The 22,139-nt window shown below is 37.6% G+C and overlaps 5 protein-coding genes across 5 annotated transcripts; 1 reads left to right on the top strand and 4 right to left on the bottom strand.

Moving 5' to 3' along the window:
* Positions 1-5,888: 5,888 nt before the first annotated feature.
* Positions 5,889-7,514, bottom strand: LOC101294396 (cyclic nucleotide-gated ion channel 1-like). The gene is made up of 3 exons (XM_004306717.1): positions 7,339-7,514; positions 7,188-7,260; positions 5,889-6,558 (listed from the first exon to the last, which is right to left on the bottom strand). Exons 2-3 carry the CDS (start codon positions 7,223-7,225, stop codon positions 6,168-6,170), a joined length of 429 nt encoding a protein of 142 aa, XP_004306765.1. The 5' UTR covers positions 7,226-7,260; positions 7,339-7,514; the 3' UTR covers positions 5,889-6,167.
* Positions 7,515-8,423: 909 nt separating this feature from the next.
* LOC101314229 (cation/H(+) antiporter 4-like) lies at positions 8,424-11,516 on the bottom strand. Its single transcript, XM_004308316.1, has 3 exons — positions 11,286-11,516; positions 9,646-10,665; positions 8,424-9,533 (listed from the first exon to the last, which is right to left on the bottom strand). The coding sequence occupies exons 1-3, from the start codon at positions 11,514-11,516 to the stop codon at positions 8,424-8,426; spliced, it is 2,361 nt and encodes a 786-aa protein (XP_004308364.1).
* Positions 11,517-14,363: 2,847 nt separating this feature from the next.
* Positions 14,364-16,345, top strand: LOC101294106. The gene is made up of 8 exons (XM_004306716.1): positions 14,364-14,526; positions 14,607-14,687; positions 14,776-15,032; positions 15,253-15,322; positions 15,494-15,573; positions 15,700-15,762; positions 15,931-16,007; positions 16,125-16,345. The coding sequence occupies exons 1-8, from the start codon at positions 14,449-14,451 to the stop codon at positions 16,223-16,225; spliced, it is 807 nt and encodes a 268-aa protein (XP_004306764.1). The 5' UTR covers positions 14,364-14,448; the 3' UTR covers positions 16,226-16,345.
* Positions 16,346-16,575: 230 nt separating this feature from the next.
* On the bottom strand, positions 16,576-18,016 carry LOC101313939. The gene is made up of 3 exons (XM_004308315.1): positions 17,684-18,016; positions 17,018-17,146; positions 16,576-16,896 (listed from the first exon to the last, which is right to left on the bottom strand). Exons 1-3 carry the CDS (start codon positions 18,014-18,016, stop codon positions 16,717-16,719), a joined length of 642 nt encoding a protein of 213 aa, XP_004308363.1. The 3' UTR covers positions 16,576-16,716.
* Positions 18,017-19,088: 1,072 nt separating this feature from the next.
* LOC101293816 (BURP domain-containing protein 3-like) lies at positions 19,089-20,694 on the bottom strand. The gene is made up of 3 exons (XM_004306715.1): positions 20,539-20,694; positions 20,316-20,451; positions 19,089-20,075 (listed from the first exon to the last, which is right to left on the bottom strand). Exons 1-3 carry the CDS (start codon positions 20,578-20,580, stop codon positions 19,309-19,311), a joined length of 945 nt encoding a protein of 314 aa, XP_004306763.1. The 5' UTR covers positions 20,581-20,694; the 3' UTR covers positions 19,089-19,308.
* Positions 20,695-22,139: the final 1,445 nt, after the last annotated feature.

Genomic DNA, 22,139 nt, shown 5'->3' with positions numbered 1-22,139 from the left:
TTTTTTGAGTCAATATTGTTACAAAGATTGTGTTTTTTGATCGAAATGATATCATATTACCATGAATTAATCATAAAGAGATAGAAAATAATGGGGGAAAAAAATAAAAACGAAAGGAGGAAGCAGAAAAAAGGAAGATTAAAATGATACTTGAATCATAAAGAGATAGAAAAAAATGGTGAAAGAAAATAAAAGGGAAAGGATGAAGAAGAAAAAAGGAAGAAGCAAGAGGAGATGCAAGACTCGAACCCAGCTTATGTTGTTTCTAAACAAAACACTGAACCAATTCAACCAAATCAAACTTCATGATATGTAGGACAAATACATTTTAAAGTACTGAGACAATTTCGATCTGTATAGGCTATAGCCTATATAGCCTCTAACGTAGATCTGCCCATGTGGGTAACCCGCTCTGATACCATGATAAAATAATTTGGGGTTCACATCCAAAACCAATTGGCAATAGATAAAGAGGCTCAAACCCTTATAAACTCACAGACAAAGTCTCATATTCCCGATGTAGGATTTATATCTTAACAGCCACCAGCCCTGAGGAACAGCTTTATTCAGACTATGTACTATTGACAAGACACAAACCCTCTCTGGTAAAATAATGATCAATGTTGGCTTACCACATGTATCTCCAACTGACTGAGTCGAGACCAATCCTACTGCTAAGGTCTACTGTTTTTGTGAATTTGAACCGTCTGTGTGAGCTTCTAGTGATACTCTTCTGTAATAAGTCATGGATCTGGTTATAGCTTTAACAATTTCATTGGCATTAAATTATGTCTTTTGTTCTAACTATACTGTCATAGGTGTATCAAAATTTTATTTCATTTCAGCTGGAAAATGCATCAAGTTGTTCTAGTTGATGTTTTTCCATCTCCTGAACGATATAATGAGGGCTCTACCAAACCTGAAGAACAGCATTATTCAGAATATATACTATTGATAAGCCACATAAATCATTTTCAGCTGGAGGAAATGATCTCAAATCTGGACATTTTGGGCTGGATGAAATTATCTCAAACATGTAGATTTTGGTCCACAACAAGGCTAAGGTTTTTTTTTTTTTTTATTTTTTATTTTCTTTTTTTAAACAAACAAAACATATCTTTGACAGAATATATTTGAAATGATTTGAAAGAACTAGTCATTGAAATCCAACTCAAATGTTGATAATTCTAGATTGGAATGGCATACATGCACAAGCTATTAACCTTATTATTGGATCTCTATATCTGAAAGACTGAAATGACTGCATGGAAATCCGAACTAAACATATGAAAATGAGTCACTACTCACTAGACAACAACTCAATAATAATAATAATAATAATAATAATAATAATAAACCTTCTAACAACTAAAAATAAAAATAACTTAAGTGAAAACCTTTGTTTCAATAGTTACTAGAATGCTTACATGATATACACTAATAATGTGCAGTAAATTTGTCCCAGTGATTTGAACGCCTACCCTTTGCCAAACGGTTGCGCCAGGCTGCTTGTATTGAAAAAGCTCCTGAATTCTCCCACCGTTCTAAATCTACTTGTTCGAGCTCTCTGGTAAAAATGCCACCAGAATTTGCAAACAATACTCTTCAAGTCCCTAGCCCTTAGAGAAAATGCTTCGACTTTTTCTTGAGACATAACAGTTCTAGAGGAAAAGGGTAAGGCGGAAAAGGAGGGAGATATGAATGCCCAATTCAACAGCTCTTCTCCGTAAAAATCACCTTACTTTAACCACTCATTGCTTGAGAAATCAAAGCTTGTTCGTCCATCATTGATGTTTTGGTTGTGTAGGTCCATGCAAGTCCTTGCGTGATGAAGATCATCATACCAAGTGGTTTGCCTTCTTGAACAATGTAGTTGCCTTCAGTGTAACCACTTTAACCACTCATTGCTTGAGAAATCAAAGTTTGTTAGTCCATCATTGATGTTTTTGGTTGTGTAGCTCCATGCGAGTCCTTGCGTGATGAAGATCATCATACCAAGTGGTTTGCCTTCTTGAACAATGTAGTTGTCTTCAGTGTAAACGACTGGCTTCAAATGCTCACAAATCACTTTCAAAATTTTGGCATTCAAATTTGCGAGCATTGGCATCTACGGTAATAATCAGTTAGTTACATGTTCATACATATAAAGCATCATTTAAGCGAGAAAACAAAAATACTCACTTTCGTTAGTGAAGCCAAGCAGAGGAGACGGGTTATGTTCTTTTTGAATTTTATGGGAAGAACATAGATGATATTCTGCAAATCTAAAGGTCCTAGAAGGGGGGGTGAATAGGCCCTTAACAACTTTTTTCGTATAAATTCGTTCTCAGGGATAGCAAGGGTTATAGCTATCCTGAATAACAAATACACAATGACAATGAATAAAAGTTGCAGTAAAATAACAATGAACACCAAGATGTTTTTTACTCGCAGAAACCCTGAAACCAGGGAGAAAAACTGTGTGCCCCTAACTCTTGAGGGACAAACATTTCCACTATGTAAAACCCACTTCTTACAAGATTATAGTCTAGGGATACATGAACCGCTTGCTATCCTGCCTAAACTACCCACTAGTCTAGATCTATACTTTCTCTCTTGTTTCTGAGTACCTCACTCCTTACAAGATTACAGTATAGGATACAGCAACGACTTGCTATCCTACCTAGTCCCAAACTAGTCTAGATCTACCTCTCTTGTCTCTAAGTGGCTACACATGAAGGTATAAGAAGTTTCAACTAAGAACTCAGCTATCACTTAACTGATTCTTCTTGAAGACTTCTAAGAAGTTTCACTCTCAGAAACTCAGCTATCCTGAACTGATTCTTTCATGAACCCAGCTACCTCAGCGGGATACATCAGAACTCAGCTATCCTCAGCTGCTTCTTTCATGAACACTTCCTGGGTTGTTGCACTACCAACTGATCTCATGGTATGCAGAATGCAATGAGTTTATGAGAAGATGTTTTGTTCAGCTCTAAGGTTTATAATCACAAAAGGAAGACTTAGAAACTAATGAACAATGCAAAGTAAAACCAAAAACCCAACAAAGGGAGAAACCTAACAAAGCAAATGTAGAAACTACATTTTGACAACCACTGAGCAAAGGCAGCCTTGCTCAGTATATATAGGCTGATGGAGTGCTCTAACAAGAGAGAGACACAAGCCAAAGAGGTGCCACAAGAGGGCAAGCACGAGGGCCAAAGCAAGGAAGGAGTTTTGGACTTTTGTCCTTGGCCAAACTCTGAAAGGGAGAGGACATACAAAGACAACTGTTATATTGGTTTGTGTATCACAAACACAACTGTAGCCTTAGAACTCTTAAACCATGAGTCACGGGTTGGAACAAAGGCATCAAACCCAAAACTAAATTGACCACAAAGGCAAGATCTTTATATATTCTAGTTGTCAATTTGAAATTCAAATTAGAATCTCCCCCAGACATAGTTCTTATGGAACAAGGATAAAGAAACTTAAACATAAGACAACAGAACAAAAGATCAAAAAACTGGAAACCCAGATTTTTAGGATGGCAAGTGATACTGCTATCCTCTGTGAAAAACCATGAAATGCATATGCATGATTTTACCTGAGTTCCATGAGATCATGTTGGTTCTTCTACTTCTTCAACTTGTTCTTCAGATGTGGAAGACCAATCTTCCAATTGTTTTAGGCTTCATTGCTTTAGGCTTCATAGGTTGTGTTTTGTTCTATATAAGGATTGCCAACAACCTTTTACCTTCAAAATCAATGTCTTTGTTTTCATCAAGTTTGTCTATGTTTTCAGTGATCACCATCTTCAGAGTCTTTTCTTTATCGTTGACTTCAGATCCATAGAGTCCTTGGTCACTCTTCAAGTTGGAGAGATCATTTTTAGATAACCACAAATCAATATCCGGTTTCATCAATTTCTTCTTTCTTTCAATTCATGTTGATTTGGCCTTGCTTGTGACTCCTACATGATCATCCCAAATATATCAAACAAAAACAATAGATGAGTTCATAATAGTATTACTTACTCTAAAAGATATTAGTATTTCTTGAAAGAAATATATCTTGCTGATATATGCATGCATGCTCGTGATTTTTTTTTTCTTTTTGGCAAACGCTCATGATCAATTTGCTTCTCACTAAGAAGTTGCGATTTAAATCAATAGGTGCTTGTTAGTTTTCATCTAGTGATGATCATTAAGTGCTAATGATGTGTTGCCTCTAGTTATTTGATTTTATATGAAGTCTGACTCCAGCACCAACTTGCACTCTTGCATTGAGATATATTAAGAAAAGCGCCATGCCACATATAGATATTACAACTGAGAATAAGATTTCTATCGCATCCATGCTCGTGCAGAGGTTTGAACCAAACGAACTGAAAGAAAAGAAACAAACGGTTCGTTTATAATTGGATTGCATTGCAGAGATCATTACAAAATAATTGTGATAATAACGCTCTCAATATATAGATTATATATCATCAAACACAAACTTATAACTAGATGAACGAACCTTATATTCCTTAAGGCCCACCAGAAAGATAGCGACATCCTTTGAGAAAGATGGGATGAACCTGTCACATCGGATTGAACAGCATAAGAAAATATACCAAAGTCAAAACTTTTTGGATCTGCAGCTTTTGTAGGGCATAGTTCTTGCACACGCGTGACGTTGATCCATCTTCCATTGTTATTGCCCTTGCTCGTCCTCACTTCGTAGTTTTTTTCTTCATAGTTGTAAAAACATATGAAATCATCGATAGATGAACTACATGAATATCCTTTTACTTCTTGACAAAGGAGTTTTCAACAATCTATCTGTCGTTGTACAACGTTGTACAGCAAGACGATACCATAAGACTCCAAATAGCTGAAAGATCAATCATTAAGTCGTTGAGTAATAAAACTTAGAATATATATATATATATATATATACACACACAGAAAGGTTCCAAAGCGAACGTCCGCACTCGGTTTAAAATGTGGACGTCCCTCCGTTTGCCTCTGTCCGATGTCGACGACGGCACGCCTCCACCCCAGCGGATTTCAGACAGCGTCTCCGACCACTTTTCTTCCCCGGCGAGTTCGCCGAATTTCAGTTTTTAGGCGAGATCGACTTTATTTGAAGTTTTGGGTGATCTCGCCGGAAAACTGGAAAAGAACGGACTCTCCGGAGAGAGAAAGTGGTCGGGAACGCTGCTGGAGTCCACTGGGGTAGAGGCGCGCCGTCATTGGCGCCGAACGAAGGAGAACGGAGGGACTTTTGCACTTTAAGCCAAGTGCGGACGTCCGCTCTCGAACAGGACTGTATATATATATTTATATATGCAGGGCCCTTTCAATGAGGGATCCCTTTTTTTGTTTATTTCTAGGGATAGGGTATTTGACAAACTTCCCGATCACTAAATCACATCTCCACCGTTCAGTTTGTTAGTGTATATGAGTAGATCACTTTTGTAAATTTTTAGAAAATTTGGTGATCGTTAGGTCATCCAAATGTTTGATTTATTTTTAATGATCTTGAACGGTGTAGGTTTAACAAAAGTGTTAAGTTTTTTGTTTTAATCTCAGCCATTTAAGCCCATTAAAAAATATATCTAATGGTATGAACCTATCCCCAAAAGTGACAAAAAATATGGATCCCTCATTGAAGGCTCTGAGTGTGTGTGTGTGTATATATATATTCTCAATCCATTGATTTATTTAGTTCCTTACATGAGAAACAAGGATGAAGGGAAGAAAATGCAGTAAAGGTTTAAGCCATCTTTCCTTTTTTTTTTTGGGTCAAGATTAAGCCATCTTCATCTTGTAGTCTTTTTAATAGGACTCCACCTTTGGGAGCCGTATATGAGGACGACCCGTAATGTGTATTGGAAAGGAATTACAATAATGATAACATAAAGTGGATCAAAGCGGACAGTACTGGACAGTGTGGCATACGACAAGACCATGACTACCTGCACACATTATGCAATCAGTTAACCCAAAAGATTTATGGTGACAATTGAATCCCTAAACGGATAGCAAGAGCTGACATTTATATATGGGACTTGCAATTGGGAGAACTCCACATTTATATTCTGGTCGGGCTTCTCTTACCGCTGGAATGGGAAGGGAGACCAAAATGCGAGGTAGAATGGATAACTGAAGCGAGCACCGTTTTCTGAACATTTTTTTTCAAGGAAGTACCCTTTTTTTCCCACTGCTTGGCTTCCAGAATACACCATATATTTTACCTTTGCGTTTCTTGCAAATTCCACCGAGGAAGATGATAATGTCGATGAGATAAAAGACATCACCGCCTGACCGTAAACAAATATATGTCCAGAACAACTTCAAGTCGTAAGTGAAGCACATATAGTCCTCCTTAACGACATGGATATAACAGAACAAAGGATCAATGAAGACCGAAGTTGCACAGACAATGATAAATAGAGTGTTCCATCTATTCATTGCCTTATCATGGATTTGAAGAATGTCCTCCACTGCTGGCCCTGTTGCATTTCTGCTACCGTCTCCTCCATTTTCCTTGTCAGATTCATCCTCTAGAATCACCCCATCTAGATTTCTGAAAAACACAATCAATCAACCTATGTTTCTTTACAGAAAAAAGAAGTAATATTAAGAGTAGATTGATGACATGAAAACCCAAACCGATGGAATAAATTAATTTATACATCCAAAGTTTTAAACTAGAACTCCTCAAACAAAAGTACGTAGCACGACTAACGAGAGCTCTCTCCCAAGAGGGAAACCCTAGTTCAACATCTTCATAACAATCTTGAGTCCTCATACCGTTTACTTTTTCAAACATATATAATAGTTTTGGTCATTACAACTCACAAAACATCCTAATACTATTTAGTCTAACAGCATATAGTAAGTGAGTTCGACTCACGCAATGTAATATTTGAATTGTTTACTTGATAAAATAAAATAAAATAAAATAAAAACTCACAAAACCTAAATTTTCAATAATTTAACCTTAATTTCCACCATTTCCTTCGAAAGTCACCGATCTCGAAAGTTTCTCAATATCTAACATAGCTCGTTGATTCAGAAAAGAAAAAAGAAAAAAAAAACTATAGATTATAATTTGTAAACAGCCTATAAAGATCTTCCTTCAGTACGCGCGTGTGTTCTCTAATTTCTTCTAAGAGAATGAAAATACATGTTCTGGTTTTTAATGAAACTAACCGCAAGTCAATTGACACATATTCGACCCGGTTTCTCATATCTCAAAGAATTTAGAAGAACTGTACGTTAACACCTGCAAAATGAAACATTCATCAATATTTCCAGCAAAAAATTAGCTGATTAAACACTAGCTGAAGAAGCGAATATATACTTTTCATAAGTTGATCAAAAAGCTAGGGAGATTTAATTGCGCTGCATGCATCAGGTAGACGATCGAGATACGAGTAGGAATTTTGCGCAAAAGAAAAACGGCACAAACTGGTTGTAGTAATTTCCCAAGCTTGCTAATACTCCATTGTCCCTAATCCTCGTTTTATACTGTATTCCAAAGAATGAAAAACAAAACAAACAAAAAAAGAAAAAGTCAATTTCTCGAAGTAGTAAATTTTTTTTCTTCTAATAATTAAAGTAGTTTATCCAAAGCATCTCCATGCATGCCAACTTTCCCCAAGTTGATCATTCGACGCGTTATTAATTTGAAAAAAATGTCGTAAGATCTTACAACATCTCCATCTGAGCGAAATTCAACTCTTAGCTATATATATATATATATATATATATATATATAACTCTGTTGTCAGATTTTTTCCAATTTCATCACTAATCAGTATTATAAGTCTCAGCATGTCTAACCACTTGTGTATCCTCGTCTTATAAATTTGGTCACCATCAAATAGACTAAAGAAATATCGCGCACTGAGCTCATCAATAATACCATTTAAAACTGAGCCCAAGTTAGGACTCCTAACTTAGGAGATAAATAATCAGTGATGTAAGATTAATTAACGTCCAAATAACAATCTCTTACTAGATAGCAAAAAAGATACTAGGGCTGTTAAGCCATCACGTTCTCCAAAGACAAACGATTCTATTACTCTTCCTCGACGACGACTAAAAGTCCAACCATGCATACAAGATGCCATGATGAATACCACGTTAGGGTTTATTTATTTATTTATGTTAAGTTTATGTTATTTCCTCTTGGATATAACTTTGTTAAATTGTATTGGATAATTAACAGGTTGTACGTACTTGTCAAATTCATATTTTTGAAGGAGTAAGCTGAAATCAGAACCTAGAACTTTATATTAATAAAATCCCGTAAAGTGTTGTGAAATATCTATTTCAGTTCAAGCGTTACGTTAAAAGATAAAAACAATAAATCAAATTTTGAAAACTAAGAAGGTGAAAAAATTCCTAAAATCAACAATTTGACATGATCTGCAAAAGCTTCAATTAAGTGACCTGTTGTTGATGTTTTATCACTAGAATTGAAGCTTTACAATTTAGATCAGGTGATGCAAGTAGGTCTCCTATAGTCCCTAGCTCGGGAAAGTCACTCCATTCTGCAAGTCCTGCAGTCTGAGGGCACTCTACCTGAAACCTCCTCCCAACTATAATCAGATCATGCTCATCCACAATAGACTTCAGTAGTACTGTTGTTTCTGGTCCATCTTTCACCACCTCCTCTAAAAAAATCGCAAAACCTTCACCCTTCTGACTGTGTTTAAACTCCTTCAACATTTCAGTATCAAGTATTTTATCCCATTCCCCACCGGTAACATTATTTTTGGCAACTACATGGATCACAGTTAAGCTAATCATCGTGTCACTAGCCATTCTTTTTGCAAATGATAATGCCTCCCTATCATCTTGCCCACCGAAGAAGATTACAGCCATGGAAAATGATCGCCCCGAAGCCACAACAGATGCGGACCGTCCTAAATGGCCACAGTCCACAAGGATTCCCACAGAGCAAGGAGCTCTTTCGAGTACATTGCGATTTAGTGTCCTTATTGCACTGTCGTCTGACTCAATGGACCCGTCAATTGCCCATGTTCGATGAAACGGGAGCACAATTAGGGATGTTTGCTTGTCCATTGCAAGTGTACATATGTCTTCTTGCATGTATTTTGGTCGAGAGATTGCTGTGAATATGTTTAAAGTAACAGCACCAAGATTTTCTCTCACAAACTCATTGAAGTAAAGAACGACATTGTCCGAGTAAGCATTGGAAATACTCTTTTGCTGCATTTGGTGGGAGATAAAAACTGGGGAGCTTCTTCCAATTAATTCCATGAGGTGAAGAACATAGATATCAATGGGGTTTTCTTTAGTTGGGCATGCTGCATCAAGTAGATTGATGATTGCAGGAATGTTACCTGACCTGTGAATGCAGGCAACAATTTTGAGCTCAGCAGTGGGTTTCAAATGCATAATATCCCTTCTTCCGTAGGCTGTGTACTTCTTTGCAGGATCATAAAGGCGCTTCACGATAAGGGGAACAAGAGTTGCAGTCACCACAATGCTAGCAAGCGTCAAAGCAAATATTGAGTCACTTGCAGTCTGTAGGTAGGTACAAGAAAAATAATTAGTAGTCGTCTTTCGAATGAAGATAAGATCATTCTAACTAAAATCCTTAACTAGCTAGATTCTTTTTGTTGAGAAAGAGATATACCTGATCGTCTTTGAATCGAGTATAGACGGAAACTTGAACAAGGCCTTTGGAGCTTAGAATGAGAGCAAGCACAAATGCATCATTCAGGGGCATTTTATAATACAGTGGAGCAACCATGGTGCCTATAAGTTTGGCCAGAAAAATGAAAACGAAGAGGATAGCAGTGATTATTGTGGCCGGGTCACTAAAATCGACCAACCGAAAATCTGCCTTCATTGTGTATGCAGTCACATAAATCGGTAGAAGCACTTGAGAAATGAAGATATGGAGCAATTCTTCTAGAGTTGATCCCAAAGGTTGTCCAGCCGGGACAGACAGACCCAAAATGAAAATCATGAAATGAAAAGTATGGCCGTAATAATGTGATACTATCGTCACAAAAAGTAACACCACGATTATGGCACTGACATAGCTTTTCTTAACAGGATTGTTTTGCGGTGTCTGCCTGATGATCCAAAACATTATTGGTCGGAATATGAACAGAAATACTAGTATGCCGCCGACAACTGCTCCGAAAACTAGTAAAGTTTCATGCACAGGTTTCACTTTTGCCATTCTGTACAATACGGAAGAGAACCAGATAACCAAAGTACCGAATAATTCACTGATTGATGATGCTGCCACAGCTAGTCGACCGATTTCGGAATTTAGGATATTCAGTTCTTCAAGAAGGAGAACAATGACGGGAGACGAAGTCATGCAATATGATGTCGTTGTATAAGGAAGCTTAGACTTTTGAGCTTTGGTCAGCTTGAACACAGAGGTCATGGACATGAGCTGTTTTTGGAGGACCATACCGGTTATCAAAGGGGCCAACAGGCACAAAATACCAGTGAAGAAGACTTTGCGGCCGCTTCTTCTTATCAATTCCAGGTCCATCCTTACTCCAACTAGAAACAAAAAGAGTTCATAACCAATTTCACCCAGCACTTCAAGTATTGCTCGACTGTCACGAGGAAAGATGTCCTTCTTGAATGCCTTAGAGGCTCCTATCAGCGAAGGGCCTAAGACTATACCCGTCTGCCTTCAAAAGAAACCATATCAATCATTCAGTGACAACAGTAACAATATTAAATCTCATGATCTTTCTGGTGATGATTCTAGCTAGTATACGTGCTTAACTTTGTTCCGCAATCCAAAAAAACATCGTTCTTTTTTCTTTTTATTTTTATATTTTTGAAATCAACAACATCGTTCCTATACAAGCAGAATATCGGCACATAGAACATGCATGCATGCATAATTTCTTAACCCTAATTCTACTCCTGATAGAAATATCCTTACTGTTTTGACATTTTGTATATAGACATTAGCCGTGGCCGGTGAGCTAACCAGCATAATGTTCAAACCAATTCATCTGAATGTAATTTGTGGAAAAGAAAAATTATCGGAAGGAGTTACAGACTGAGATATATATACAGGCTATATATATAGAAGCTTGATAGGCAAAAGTACTTTGGTCCCTATGTATATAGAAGCTTGACTCTCCGTGATACGTTATATTGAAGAAGTTACGTTATTTGGTATAAATTTTACGTAAGCATGCAAATGGGTTCAATATGAAGAAGTTGATCATAGAAGCCGATATAATGCAGTAGAAAATATAATGAAAGTGGTAGAGAAAGAAAGAAAGCACATACAAGAATCTCGCTGGTGAACTTGGGAATTCCAAACTTCTTCAAAATCAAATGGAAGGCTTGGGTGAAGGCGAAAATGAGGATGATCTGCGTCTCTAATACCGGAAGACTAAAGTTCATTCCTGGACCGTTTTTATTTAGACCTACTATGATGCCCTGTGAATGTACATTGGGAGGTAAATCGATGCACACTTGAGATTGCAGCGATGTTTTGTTTCCGATCATCCCCGCCATGCTTGAACTTCTTCTCTGTTCTTTTGCTATTTGGGTTCAATTGCTTGCATGCATGCCTTGTGCAAATTTTGAGCTTTGTGATAGTATCGTTATTATACAGAAATAAAAACTTGTTTTAGTTAAACGAAAAAAACAGAAATGATAGGAAAATCATGTTCAGATACAGCCACTAGAGATGGTTGCCGTGAGGTGGAAGATTTGCTAATTTTGGCCTATCCATGGTGGATTTGCTGTTTGCTTCATTCTCGGCTCGGGCCACTGATGGATTGGCTTCCTCCACCTTCATGAATGACTTGGATACCTTGAGGATGAGATTATATATCATTGATGTACAAGTCAGATTAGTTTGTTGACCAGCGATATCGCAACGCTAGCGCTTAACTACTAGACCGTTGTAAAAATTAGACATCTTGGCGTCAGGTTTCTTTTTTAAGGTGGAAACCCCAGCAGGACGAGTACGTAGTAGTAGGATATATTTTTTCATAATAAATCATGTCGAATTTTTATGTGAAAAACTGAAAATGACTGAATGATATTAGGTCAGAGTTTAGAGTTTAAAGTCCAGGGTTGTCCCTTTTTTTTTTCTTTTTTTTTAAAGAAATGTAGAGATTCATAGCTTCTTGTTACTTAATTAAGTTGCTTTGGGAGCAATATAGTGGCTCTTCTCTCATGACTCTTGAGTGGGGAATATATCCAGCCAGTTCGAAATGAGACATGCATGAAATTATATATTCTCATGATTTTCTTGATTGTTTCATGCATGCATTTAGTATCGTATCATGCAAAACGTTTCAATGGTGTATATAATTCATGTGTCACATCCTTCAAGCTCGCTCGCCCTGGTATATGTGGTTGCTGAACTAAGGTGTTACCATAATACCATCTATACGTCTAGCTATGGCATGGAAAGAGTTAAATATAAGATGTTGGAGTAAATTGAAGCAAATAGAGTATCTTCTTATGGTACGGGGTTGGTTAGTTGACCCAGAAGTCAAAAAACCTAATGTTATCTGGATGTAAGAGCATAAAAGTAAATCATAATCATGAGTGTACAATCAAAGGTGCACAATTATGAAAAATGATCAATGCTAGCTACCATTCATCTATGAATATTAGTAACTGATACTAGTGGGCATAGTAGGAGAAACTAGTGTTAATTGCTTGAATTTAAAATAACAATGACTTTGATATTGAGCATGTAATCCTTACTAAATTTGAAAAGCTCTCACATGGGTGTGATTAGAAGTACCATTAGTGCAAAATCATTAAGCGGATTTAGTTGTGAGAGTTCCAATCTAGCATATATTAAAGTATAGCAGTTTTATGAAGTTCTTATCCCGATATGATTGGGCACAACAGTAACTGTTAGTGAAAATAGTGTATAATCGACCTAATTAGATCAATTTACATAACACACGTGTATACAATATCAATTATTATGAAGTGCTTGAATCTGATTGGGCATAGACGTTTGGTATAAGTATGAACTTTTGTTTTGTTATAGTAAAAACTGAAAAAGTATTTGTACCTCTCCACTTAAGAAACCTCCAACTTACTTCTACAAATAACGAATTTGGTATTTATGTCTTAATGTTTCCACAATGCCGATTGTCTAATAATATTAATATTAGTATATATGCTTAAGATTGAAAATTTTGGTTACTTCTACAAATAACCAATTTGCTATCTAGGGTATAAAAATTAAACAACTATGATTGAAAAATGTGATTAAAAAAATTTATCTAATGCTCAATCTCTCATAATAGCTAAAGAAAGGATCAGATCGAGCAAATGCGTAGCCATTTTGAACGTTCAAGACCAGCCCAAATGACAGAAAAGTAAAAAAGTGTCGCACCTCAAATTTTTTGGATGACTTACCAAGCCCATAATCAGGTTTTGCACGTTAACCATGTCGACCAAAAATCTGCACATGCGGTTAGGTGCGTGCTGAGTTGAGCGAGGTGAAACGAGTTGAAGATCCTTCTGATTCGAATGACGTCTTCTTCGGTCGCCGTCGAATGGAGTGCTGGAGACATATATGGTGGCAGGGAAAGACATCTCCAACTCCCTGTGTTGGCTGGGCAACAATGGATGACCGAAAAGATAAACTCACCTTTGTACTTGCGAGACTACAATTCAGAATATGGTGGCGGACATGGATTTTTCATTCTCAATTTACTTCTCAACGTTTCGTTTTCTCTCCTAATCCCTAAGAGAGATACTAACAAAAACAAAATAGTGTGGAATAGACTTTTTTTTCGTTTTTCATTATTAAGGAATCTGAAAGAGAGTTAATATCTCCAAAATAATTAGACTTTCTTTAATTTTTGAAGCTTTAAGTGCTTTTATGTACAATTTCAAGAATATAAATTTTATGAAGTTAATAAATATCATTGGTTCCGATGACACTTATCCGGAACTCAAAGCTCTTCCAACAATTTCTGGATCAACAACATCCGCCACTCTGGCAAACGGACACAATCCATCACAATTATGTGCTCCCTCATGTTTATGTTAGATTTAGACCTTGCTCATGTGACCAATAAAAGTTACCGAAATAATATATCCGATCAGCCAAAACCCTACAAAAAGCCTACAAGAATTCACCAGAGGAAATTAAAAACTACATTATTGGGTTTCTCTGAGCTTCGTCCCTGACTGGAACTTGTTTTGATTTCGGTTTGGACCGTCGGATTCTGGGAATCGGTTCTTGGAATTGAACAGGGAATGTGCGAAAGAAGACACCTTTACACATTTTTTGTCGTCCTCTGATATTCAGAAAAATGAGATGCAATAGACGCCATGTCGTTTGGGACCAAACTAATTCAATCCAACTCCCACAAGCTGTGGAGAAGAATAAGCACCCACTACAGTTCAACTTAGATACCTCCGTCTCAGAAACTGAAGTAAAGACCAGAGTGTGAGTTCAGAAATGGGGGATTTGTACGCTTTGGATTTCGATGGAGTTATCTGTGATAGCTGCGGAGAGAGCTCCGTCTCTGCTGTCAAGGTACTGTCTGTGTTTTATATTGTTTCAAAGTTTGAAGCTTTTCCCTTCAAAGTTGGTTAATTTGATTAGTAATGCGGTAGGCTGCAAAAGTGAGATGGCCAGCTCTGTTCAACGGTGTCGATTCGGCTTTGGAGAATTGGGTTGTTGATCAAATGCACGTAGTAAGTTCTTTATATGCTTAGTTAGATAGAACCATTATGTAGGTTGTTGATTGATAGTGTAACTGTGGAGAAATGAATGATGAATTAGGTGAGACCTGTGGTGGAAACTGGGTATGAGAATCTTTTGCTTGTGAGGTTGCTTTTGGAGATGAGAGTTCCTTCTATAAGGAAGTCATCAGTTGCAGAAGGGCTTACTGTGGAGGGGATATTGGAGAAGTGGTCAGTATTGAAGCCTGTGATTATGAAGGAATGGGGTGAGGAAAAGGATCCTCTTGTCAATTTGTTTGGAAAGGTCAGGGATGAGTGGATGGACCAGGACATGGCTACTTGGATTGGTGCAAATAGGTACCCGATTTGGATATACTGCAAAGTGATCATGTGTGTGTGTTTGATGCGTCTTTGCTAGATATTACATGGTCAAAATCTGAAGCAAAAGATAATAGCATTCATTTTGGTTTTATGATTTCAAAGTTTTTGGTTTAATGGATTAGCATAGTTGTACTCTATTCTCAAAGTTGCTGCTTCAGCCCTGTGCATAACTGAATAGGAGACAGTTTGCTTGCAGAATATATCCAGGTGTATCTGATGCTCTGAGATTTGCAAGCTCGACAATATACATAGTCACCACAAAGCAGGTATGAACCTGAGGCCAGCACTTGGTATTAGAGCATTTGTATCTCCTGGACTCGAGTCTTTATTCACAGATTTTATATTAAACCAGCAGTTAGCAGACTTTTTGGAACTGCACACATTTTGCCTTTATCATTGTCCCATACCCTTATTTTATGTTCTAATGCCTATTGTAGAGCCGGTTTGCTGATGCTTTACTGCGAGAACTTGCAGGAGTTATGATACCACCTGAAAGAATCTTTGGTCTTGGATCTGGGTATGATATTAATTTGATCATAGTCTATTATTCGTATTCTGGCACTTAGCCTATGGTATTACTTTCTTTAGCGTGAAACTTTACTCTCTCTAGTACGTGTGTATGTAATATAAACTCCTCTGACAGTCCTAAGGTAGAAGTATTGAAGATGCTTCAGAAGAAACCAGAACATCAAGGGCTGAAACTACAGTACGTTATTTCCTTCTAAATATTGTACATAGTAGAACATGTTCTAATATGATCATGACTGCTATAGTGTTTTGAGACCTGAAATGCTTCTGCCTTCTATACTGGTTAATGCTTGTTACAATAACCTAGTGCCTTTGAATGGGATCAATAACATCCAATCTTGGTCAGCTTTGTGGAAGATAGACTGGCAACCTTAAAGAATGTTATAAAAGAACCTGAATTGGATGGTTGGAACTTGTATCTAGGTAAAACTTCTTTCTACCCTGAGCTCTATCATACATATACTGTTGCACTTGTCTGTCATCTGTTGTTGTTTATGCTTTATTCACCAATGATAGCTGATATGAGTTGATCTGCATTAGGGGACTGGGGGTACAATACAGAGAAAGAGAGAGATGAAGCTGCCAGAATCTCCAGGATTCAGATTCTTCAGCTTTTTGACTTCAGCACAAAGTTAAAGTAGCCTCTGTTCTTAATGTTTTTATTCCCTTGTTGTGAATGTGCTAATTCACGTAAACAGAAGATTACGATCTCTTTAAATTGTGTAGATTTACATTGGGAGATTCAGAGATTTCATGTATTTCCTGCAGAAATTTTGGCACAGAGGAATCTTAACTTTTGCCAATAAAAGAGCGCAGGCATTTCTCAAATTGCAGAAATTGATTTTTCGTTATGACTGGTTGATATTCTTATTGATTCAAGTTAACAGGAGAGAAGCCTACCTAAAACTAACCACGACAAGTTCATTGTGATCCTGGTAGATAGAAAATGGTATGTATATGACCGACCTACTCGTGAACAACATATCTGAGCCACTTCCAAAATCAGCAACAATTCTCTTGAATAACACTAATCTTGTACCCCAGTACACAAAAATGTCTGCATTTGCTATGATTACATAAGCCCACAAGGGGCCATATTCCACTGCATTTCAAAAACTTTACTAACACAAAGCTACAGTTCCTCTTTCACTTGCTTATTGCTCTCTGTTGAACCATCATTCTCCTTTCTCATTTTCTCATTCTGGAGCATCTCAACAACTTCCTCTAAAGGAGGATCTCCAGGCCTTCGAAAATATTGGTCTCCAATCTTTAGCTCGTAAGCCTCCGGTTGGTTCAACACGAAATCCTTCAACTAGTGGACAGAGAAAGATCAAAGTAAGAGAACATATTGCAAGAACAAAACAGAGCAGAAGCTCATGATCAGGTCATCAACTCAACTGAGGCATAGGGGAGAGGGGAATAGAATATCATACCTCGTTCAAGTCTTGGCCTCTTTCAATGGTGACCATGACCGTGCTTAAATCAATACCCATGAACTTCACCGCAATAGATCCAGTTCTCAGAACTTTACTCCATCTTGTAGCAATCTCAACCACCATATCCTGAAAGTGGAAAATAAACTTGCATAAAATTCACAATTCATTTGAACTTCTGAAGCAATATCAATGGCTGTATATCCAATACAAGTATACGACAACGTCGTTCCTATTACCTAGAAATCCATTAGATCAACCAAAAACAATGCTTACCTCATTGCCACAGGAATAAACTAATACCAAATCAAGAACAAAAAACATAAAGTTCACAAATTCATATTACTTGGTACTTACTAGCAACTTTTCACACATCAGTCCGAAAGTACAATCTATATGCTTAGGGTTAAATCTTTCAAATCCTTCTACCACAATTGCCTATTATGACTAATATCTCACATATTCCCAGTTAAAATACACAAATGAATACCATTTGACTTTTTATGAATACACATTCGATTCAAATTCATGCTCATTATGCACATCCAATTATCACATTAACATTTCCCAAGTATGATACATGAGATCAAAACCCAATAACAAACAAGAACAGAAACAGAGACCCAATTCAATTTAAACCCAAAAAGACCAAAAGCTGCGATTTACCTTAGTCCGTTTGACGCCGAGTCGGAGCTTGATGAACCCAAGAATCGGCCCGGAATGCCTCTTCAAAGTCTCGGCCTGGATCTCCGACAACTCCATCTTCTCCAACTTCTCCGGCGGCAGATCGAACTGGGGTGTGGGCTTCTTGCCCCATTCTTTCCAAGTGTCGTCCTCTTCGTCGTCTACGACGTCGTCGAGCTCGTCGGTGATGTGCACTCGACCCTTTCCTCCCTCGGCGAGACGAACGTACCCGCCGTTTGGGGAGAAGACGAGGGGAAGAATGAAGAAAACGAGAAGGGCGACGAGGAAGGGAGAGGGTGCTGTTGGGAATGGCATGGTGCGTTGAGTGTGAAAATGTTGGAGAGGAGTATCTTGGGTTTGTATTTATAGGTTTTTGAGAGGAGAGTGGAATGTGTGTTCTGTTAAAAATTAATGTTACCAATTTCGGATGCATGAGTACAATACGGGAAGGCTTGCGTGGTAAGGTAATTCTAGTTTTGAAAAATGGGTAAATTTCCATAATTTGGTATTTGTTGTGAGAATAACTATCTTTTTAACGACCAAAAAATAACTTTTTTTTTTTGTCTGAAAGATTGATAATGTACTGTGACTACTATCAAAAATAGATAGTTAGGTAGGAGTGTCGAGAACGTGTTGTTTTGTTATAGTGATGTAATAGCAACGACCGTATTTAAATGATTGTTACATTCATTAATAGTTACACCAAAATAATAGATGCGGGCATTATGGCTACTCCGATTCGGGCTGGCAAGGTATCAACAGGCGGTTCTTGACCGCAAGGGAGTTCTTTTGTTATGGTCGCAAGGAGGGTTGCATATCATGACAGTCGACCGGTGCTTCATCGGGGGCTTGCGTTGGGTGCCTATATTACCGGTACATAGATTGACAGTGTTGGGCGACTCATCATTTGGGTTCACCAGGGCCCAAAGTCAATTCGCTTTAAATAAGGTTTTGGTTCTAAATATGAGACCATATATATTTGGTGGGCGAGTGAGGTGGGCATTTTGGCTCATTGCATCTTTAGTCGTTATATCTATGGCAGGCTCTTTACATGCATGTGAGTCGTAGTATTTTCGTACACTAATTAAGGTCTACAAGCGAACTTATTTATTTCATTGTCTCGAGTCGTGTATCATCTACTCTAGGTTATGATCTTCTCTTTCTAGTTGTTTGATTTCGAATGTCTATATTATTTTGTAGAAAAAAAAAAATGATTACGTACTAATCTAACTTCTTCTTTAAAAAAAAACAATAATAATTTCTTAGGAAGAAAATTAATTTCCTATCATTTGTCATATATAATCTAGACTATTAGATGTTTTTATATCTAACGACTCACACAAAGAGTATAATTTTGTGTCAAGTAGTGTGTCCATTGAGCCGAAATAAATCACAAAACGAGAAACTTCATAACAACAAAAGGGTCAATACATTTTTCACAATTCCGGACTTTGGTTGATAGATACAAGTCCTAAGTCCTAACTTATTTTTATAGCCCAAACGGTAAATGCACATATCCCATATAGGTTGATAGATAGAAGTCCTAACTTATTTTGATGGCCTACCTAAAGTATAAATACATGGTGAGTTCTATGGATTGGCCTGCATTACATCGGAACCCACAAAAGACTAGTAGTGCCTAGAAAATGACAGACATGGACTGTATTTCCCGGCTTCTTGTTGAGGACTCGAAAGGCCACATTCTTAGGGTTCCAGCTAGCGGTATCCATATGGCAAACAGCTACTGCTTTGGCTTTGGTAGCTCCATCTGCACTCACCAACGGAACCATGTAAGCCTTTGTTGTTCTGTCATAGAATATGTGGCAGTAAAACACACCATAAACATAGTTCTCCTTATGGCACACAATAATCTTGTCTCCAATACTTTGGACTCCAGTAGTCTCAATGCTATACTCTTGTTTCTTATCGGTTTCGGCCTCAGTTGTATAAACTCCGACGTCCTTGCCGAGATTTGAAACCGTGAAATCGATCAAGGATTCCAGCGATGTCAGGCAATACTTGCCTTCACGTTTAATGGCCGGTGCCTCACACTCTTCGATTGTTTGTTTCATTAGACCTGCAGCCAGTGAGTTGGGTTTCACTCCAAAGTAGGTTAGGATTTCTGGGAGTTTGCTGCTTGAAAATGGAATGGACTTTGCAACTTGGCGAGACAAAAGAGTTGCCTTGTTACTTGTGGGTTTCAAGAGTCGCAGTGTCACTGTTTTTCCCTTTTGTTGAAGATCTTGTCCTTGGAAGAATGTAGTTAAATCTGGCTCCGCTGGAGTTTCTTCTTTAGAGGATCCATAACTATTTATTGGTATTTCTGGTGCAAGATTTAGAGCTTGCTTTCCAAACCCCGTGTTACTTGTTTCACCTTGTGACAATATATCAGTTCATTTGATGTGAGCATATACATGTCTATGGTAAAACATTGAAAACAATTAAAATTAATAACTTTTAAATGAAATTTTAACAGAAATTCTACGACTTCAGTTGTACATTTATTTTTCCTTTTTCCTTAAAATCTATGGAAGTTTCATACTTCATAGAGGAAAAGAATATCTCATTATAGCTGTTTCATGTACGTTAATTGATCGAGCTCTCTTATACATACCTGCAAGGTTTAGAAGTTGTTGTACAGCTTTGGAAGGCAATGGAGATTTTGGGAAAGCTGTATTCCAGTAAGACATCCGGAACTTGCCATCATCGGCCCCATTCGCATACCCAATTCCCACCACTACTGATGCCACCTGCGTGCATGCCACAAAATTAACTAACTAAAACTTACATAGAAGATATGAAGCAGGTTGCTTGTGAATTAACTAACTAAAACTTACATAGAAGATTGAGAACAGGCAAAGAAGACGGATCTGATCCATGCATATAGGTTTTTGGTATGAACTATGATTGATGTTTTCTAGTTTAGGAATTGAGTGAGGAATGAAGTGAGTGCAGAGTGCACTTATAAAGACAATTCTGAAGGCTTTAAGGTATGGATGAGCTTATGTGGTTACCGTGAAACCAACCACAGAATTGGCTCAAATCATTTGGGATCAAACAGTACCCAGTTTTGTATTTAACAACAAAGAACAAATTAATTAAGGTCTATGACGTCATATGTTTGTGAATGATTGTGATTCGATCAACTGTGCGTAGTCAAATTTAACGTGTTCGATCGTGAATGTATACTTTACAGGCGGCTGGGGTACTGATCACTGATGCAGAGTGCAGACTCTGGTGGGATGCAAACAACTGAAGCAAGTAGAACTGCCTTTTCTGTTTTTTAGTCTGAAATAAGTAGTACTGATTTGCAATAATGTATTCATCATGTTCATTTTTCAATAATGTAGATATCACTGATGTAGAGTGCAGACTCTGGTGGGATGCAAACAACTGAAGCAAGTAGAACTTCCTTTTCTGTTTTTTAGTCTGAAATAAGTAGTACTGATTTGCAATAATGTATTCATCATGTTCCTTTTTCAATAATGTAGATATATTTAACTTATATGTTTTTCTTTTTGATAAAGTACGAAAAGGAAAAGAAACACCACGACAGAAAACCACTTAGCTACTTTACTTCCCAGCTCATTCAATTGGAACGCTGGGGAGTGGAGACACATAGAAAGAAAGATAGGATGAAATTATAACCTAAGTCACTAGCTACTTTCATTCCCAGCTCATTCAATTGGAACGCTGGGGAGTGGAGACAAATAGAAAGAAAGGTAGGATGAAATTATAACCTAAGCCGGCCAATTTGTCTACAACAAAGTTCCCTTCGTGATGAATACATGTAGAAAGATTACAGTATGGCATTGAGAAGCTAGCTAATACGTGGATATCTTGAACTGGGGAGTGAATACGCCAAGGCACGCGTGCTTTGTTGTTAAGACAATCGATCAGGAGCTTGGAGTCACCCTTAATGAGTATGTGAGGATTATTTTGAAGAACACAGCATTGTGTAGTCCATCCCCCAACGCAGAAGCTTCAGGCCTTCAGCAACCAGAACGTCAGTGTCCCTAATTCTTCTAGCTGCATCACAAATAGGATTGCCATCTGAGTTCCTTGAAACAAAGCCTACCGCAACTATACTAGCTATCCCTAACCGAACAAGCGAAATTAAGCTTAATCAAAGGATGATCTGGAGGCTGCCATATTTTATATGAAGAAATTTGGAAATGTTCTGTCTGGGAAATTTATTGTTCGCTTCCAAATAGCTAGCTCCCAAGATAAAAGTCACATGCATACACAGTTTTAATGGGGGAAGCCGGGAACTAGCTGACTGTGAGAACCTGTATTCAACTCATATATGTTGAGAACTTGTATTCAGTATTCAAATAATATTTACTGAGTTATTCCGCTATAATACCATGATAATAGAGTAAATCTTGGCTTCACTCCTTCACATGCATGCAACCATCCCCTATTGAGTTAATAAGAA

The sequence above is a fragment of the Fragaria vesca genome, linkage group LG7, assembly GCF_000184155.1.
Source record: "Fragaria vesca subsp. vesca linkage group LG7, FraVesHawaii_1.0, whole genome shotgun sequence".
NCBI lineage: Eukaryota > Viridiplantae > Streptophyta > Magnoliopsida > Rosales > Rosaceae > Fragaria > Fragaria vesca.
This window is presented reverse-complemented; position numbering and strand designations above follow the sequence as displayed.

Excerpts from the sequence above, each read along its gene's own strand:
- LOC101294396 (XM_004306717.1), bottom strand. The coding sequence starts at position 7,225 with ATGAGAAACCGGGTCGAATATGTGTCAATTGACTTGCG. Across the intron at positions 6,559-7,187 it reads TATGTGTCAATTGACTTGCG|AAATCTAGATGGGGTGATTC; the intron begins GTTAGTTTCATT and ends TGTGTTTTTCAG.
- LOC101314229 (XM_004308316.1), bottom strand. The coding sequence starts at position 11,516 with ATGGCGGGGATGATCGGAAACAAAACATCGCTGCAATCTCAAGTGTGC. Across the intron at positions 10,666-11,285 it reads AGTTCACCAGCGAGATTCTT|ACGGGTATAGTCTTAGGCCC; the intron begins GTATGTGCTTTC and ends TTTTGAAGGCAG. Across the intron at positions 9,534-9,645 it reads CTCGATTCAAAGACGATCAG|ACTGCAAGTGACTCAATATT; the intron begins GTATATCTCTTT and ends ACCTACCTACAG.
- LOC101294106 (XM_004306716.1), top strand. The coding sequence starts at position 14,449 with ATGGGGGATTTGTACGCTTTGGATTTCGATGGAGTTATCTGTGATAGC. Across the intron at positions 15,033-15,252 it reads ACTTGGATTGGTGCAAATAG|AATATATCCAGGTGTATCTG; the intron begins GTACCCGATTTG and ends GTTTGCTTGCAG. Across the intron at positions 15,574-15,699 it reads ATCTTTGGTCTTGGATCTGG|TCCTAAGGTAGAAGTATTGA; the intron begins GTATGATATTAA and ends CTCCTCTGACAG.
- LOC101313939 (XM_004308315.1), bottom strand. The coding sequence starts at position 18,016 with ATGCCATTCCCAACAGCACCCTCTCCCTTCCTCGTCGCCCTTCTCGTT. Across the intron at positions 17,147-17,683 it reads TCGGCGTCAAACGGACTAAG|GATATGGTGGTTGAGATTGC; the intron begins GTAAATCGCAGC and ends TTCCACTTTCAG. Across the intron at positions 16,897-17,017 it reads GAGGCCAAGACTTGAACGAG|TTGAAGGATTTCGTGTTGAA; the intron begins GTATGATATTCT and ends TCTGTCCACTAG.
- LOC101293816 (XM_004306715.1), bottom strand. The coding sequence starts at position 20,580 with ATGGATCAGATCCGTCTTCTTTGCCTGTTCTCAATCTTCTAT. Across the intron at positions 20,452-20,538 it reads GCCTGTTCTCAATCTTCTAT|GTGGCATCAGTAGTGGTGGG; the intron begins GTAAGTTTTAGT and ends GCATGCACGCAG. Across the intron at positions 20,076-20,315 it reads ACAACTTCTAAACCTTGCAG|GTGAAACAAGTAACACGGGG; the intron begins GTATGTATAAGA and ends TATTGTCACAAG.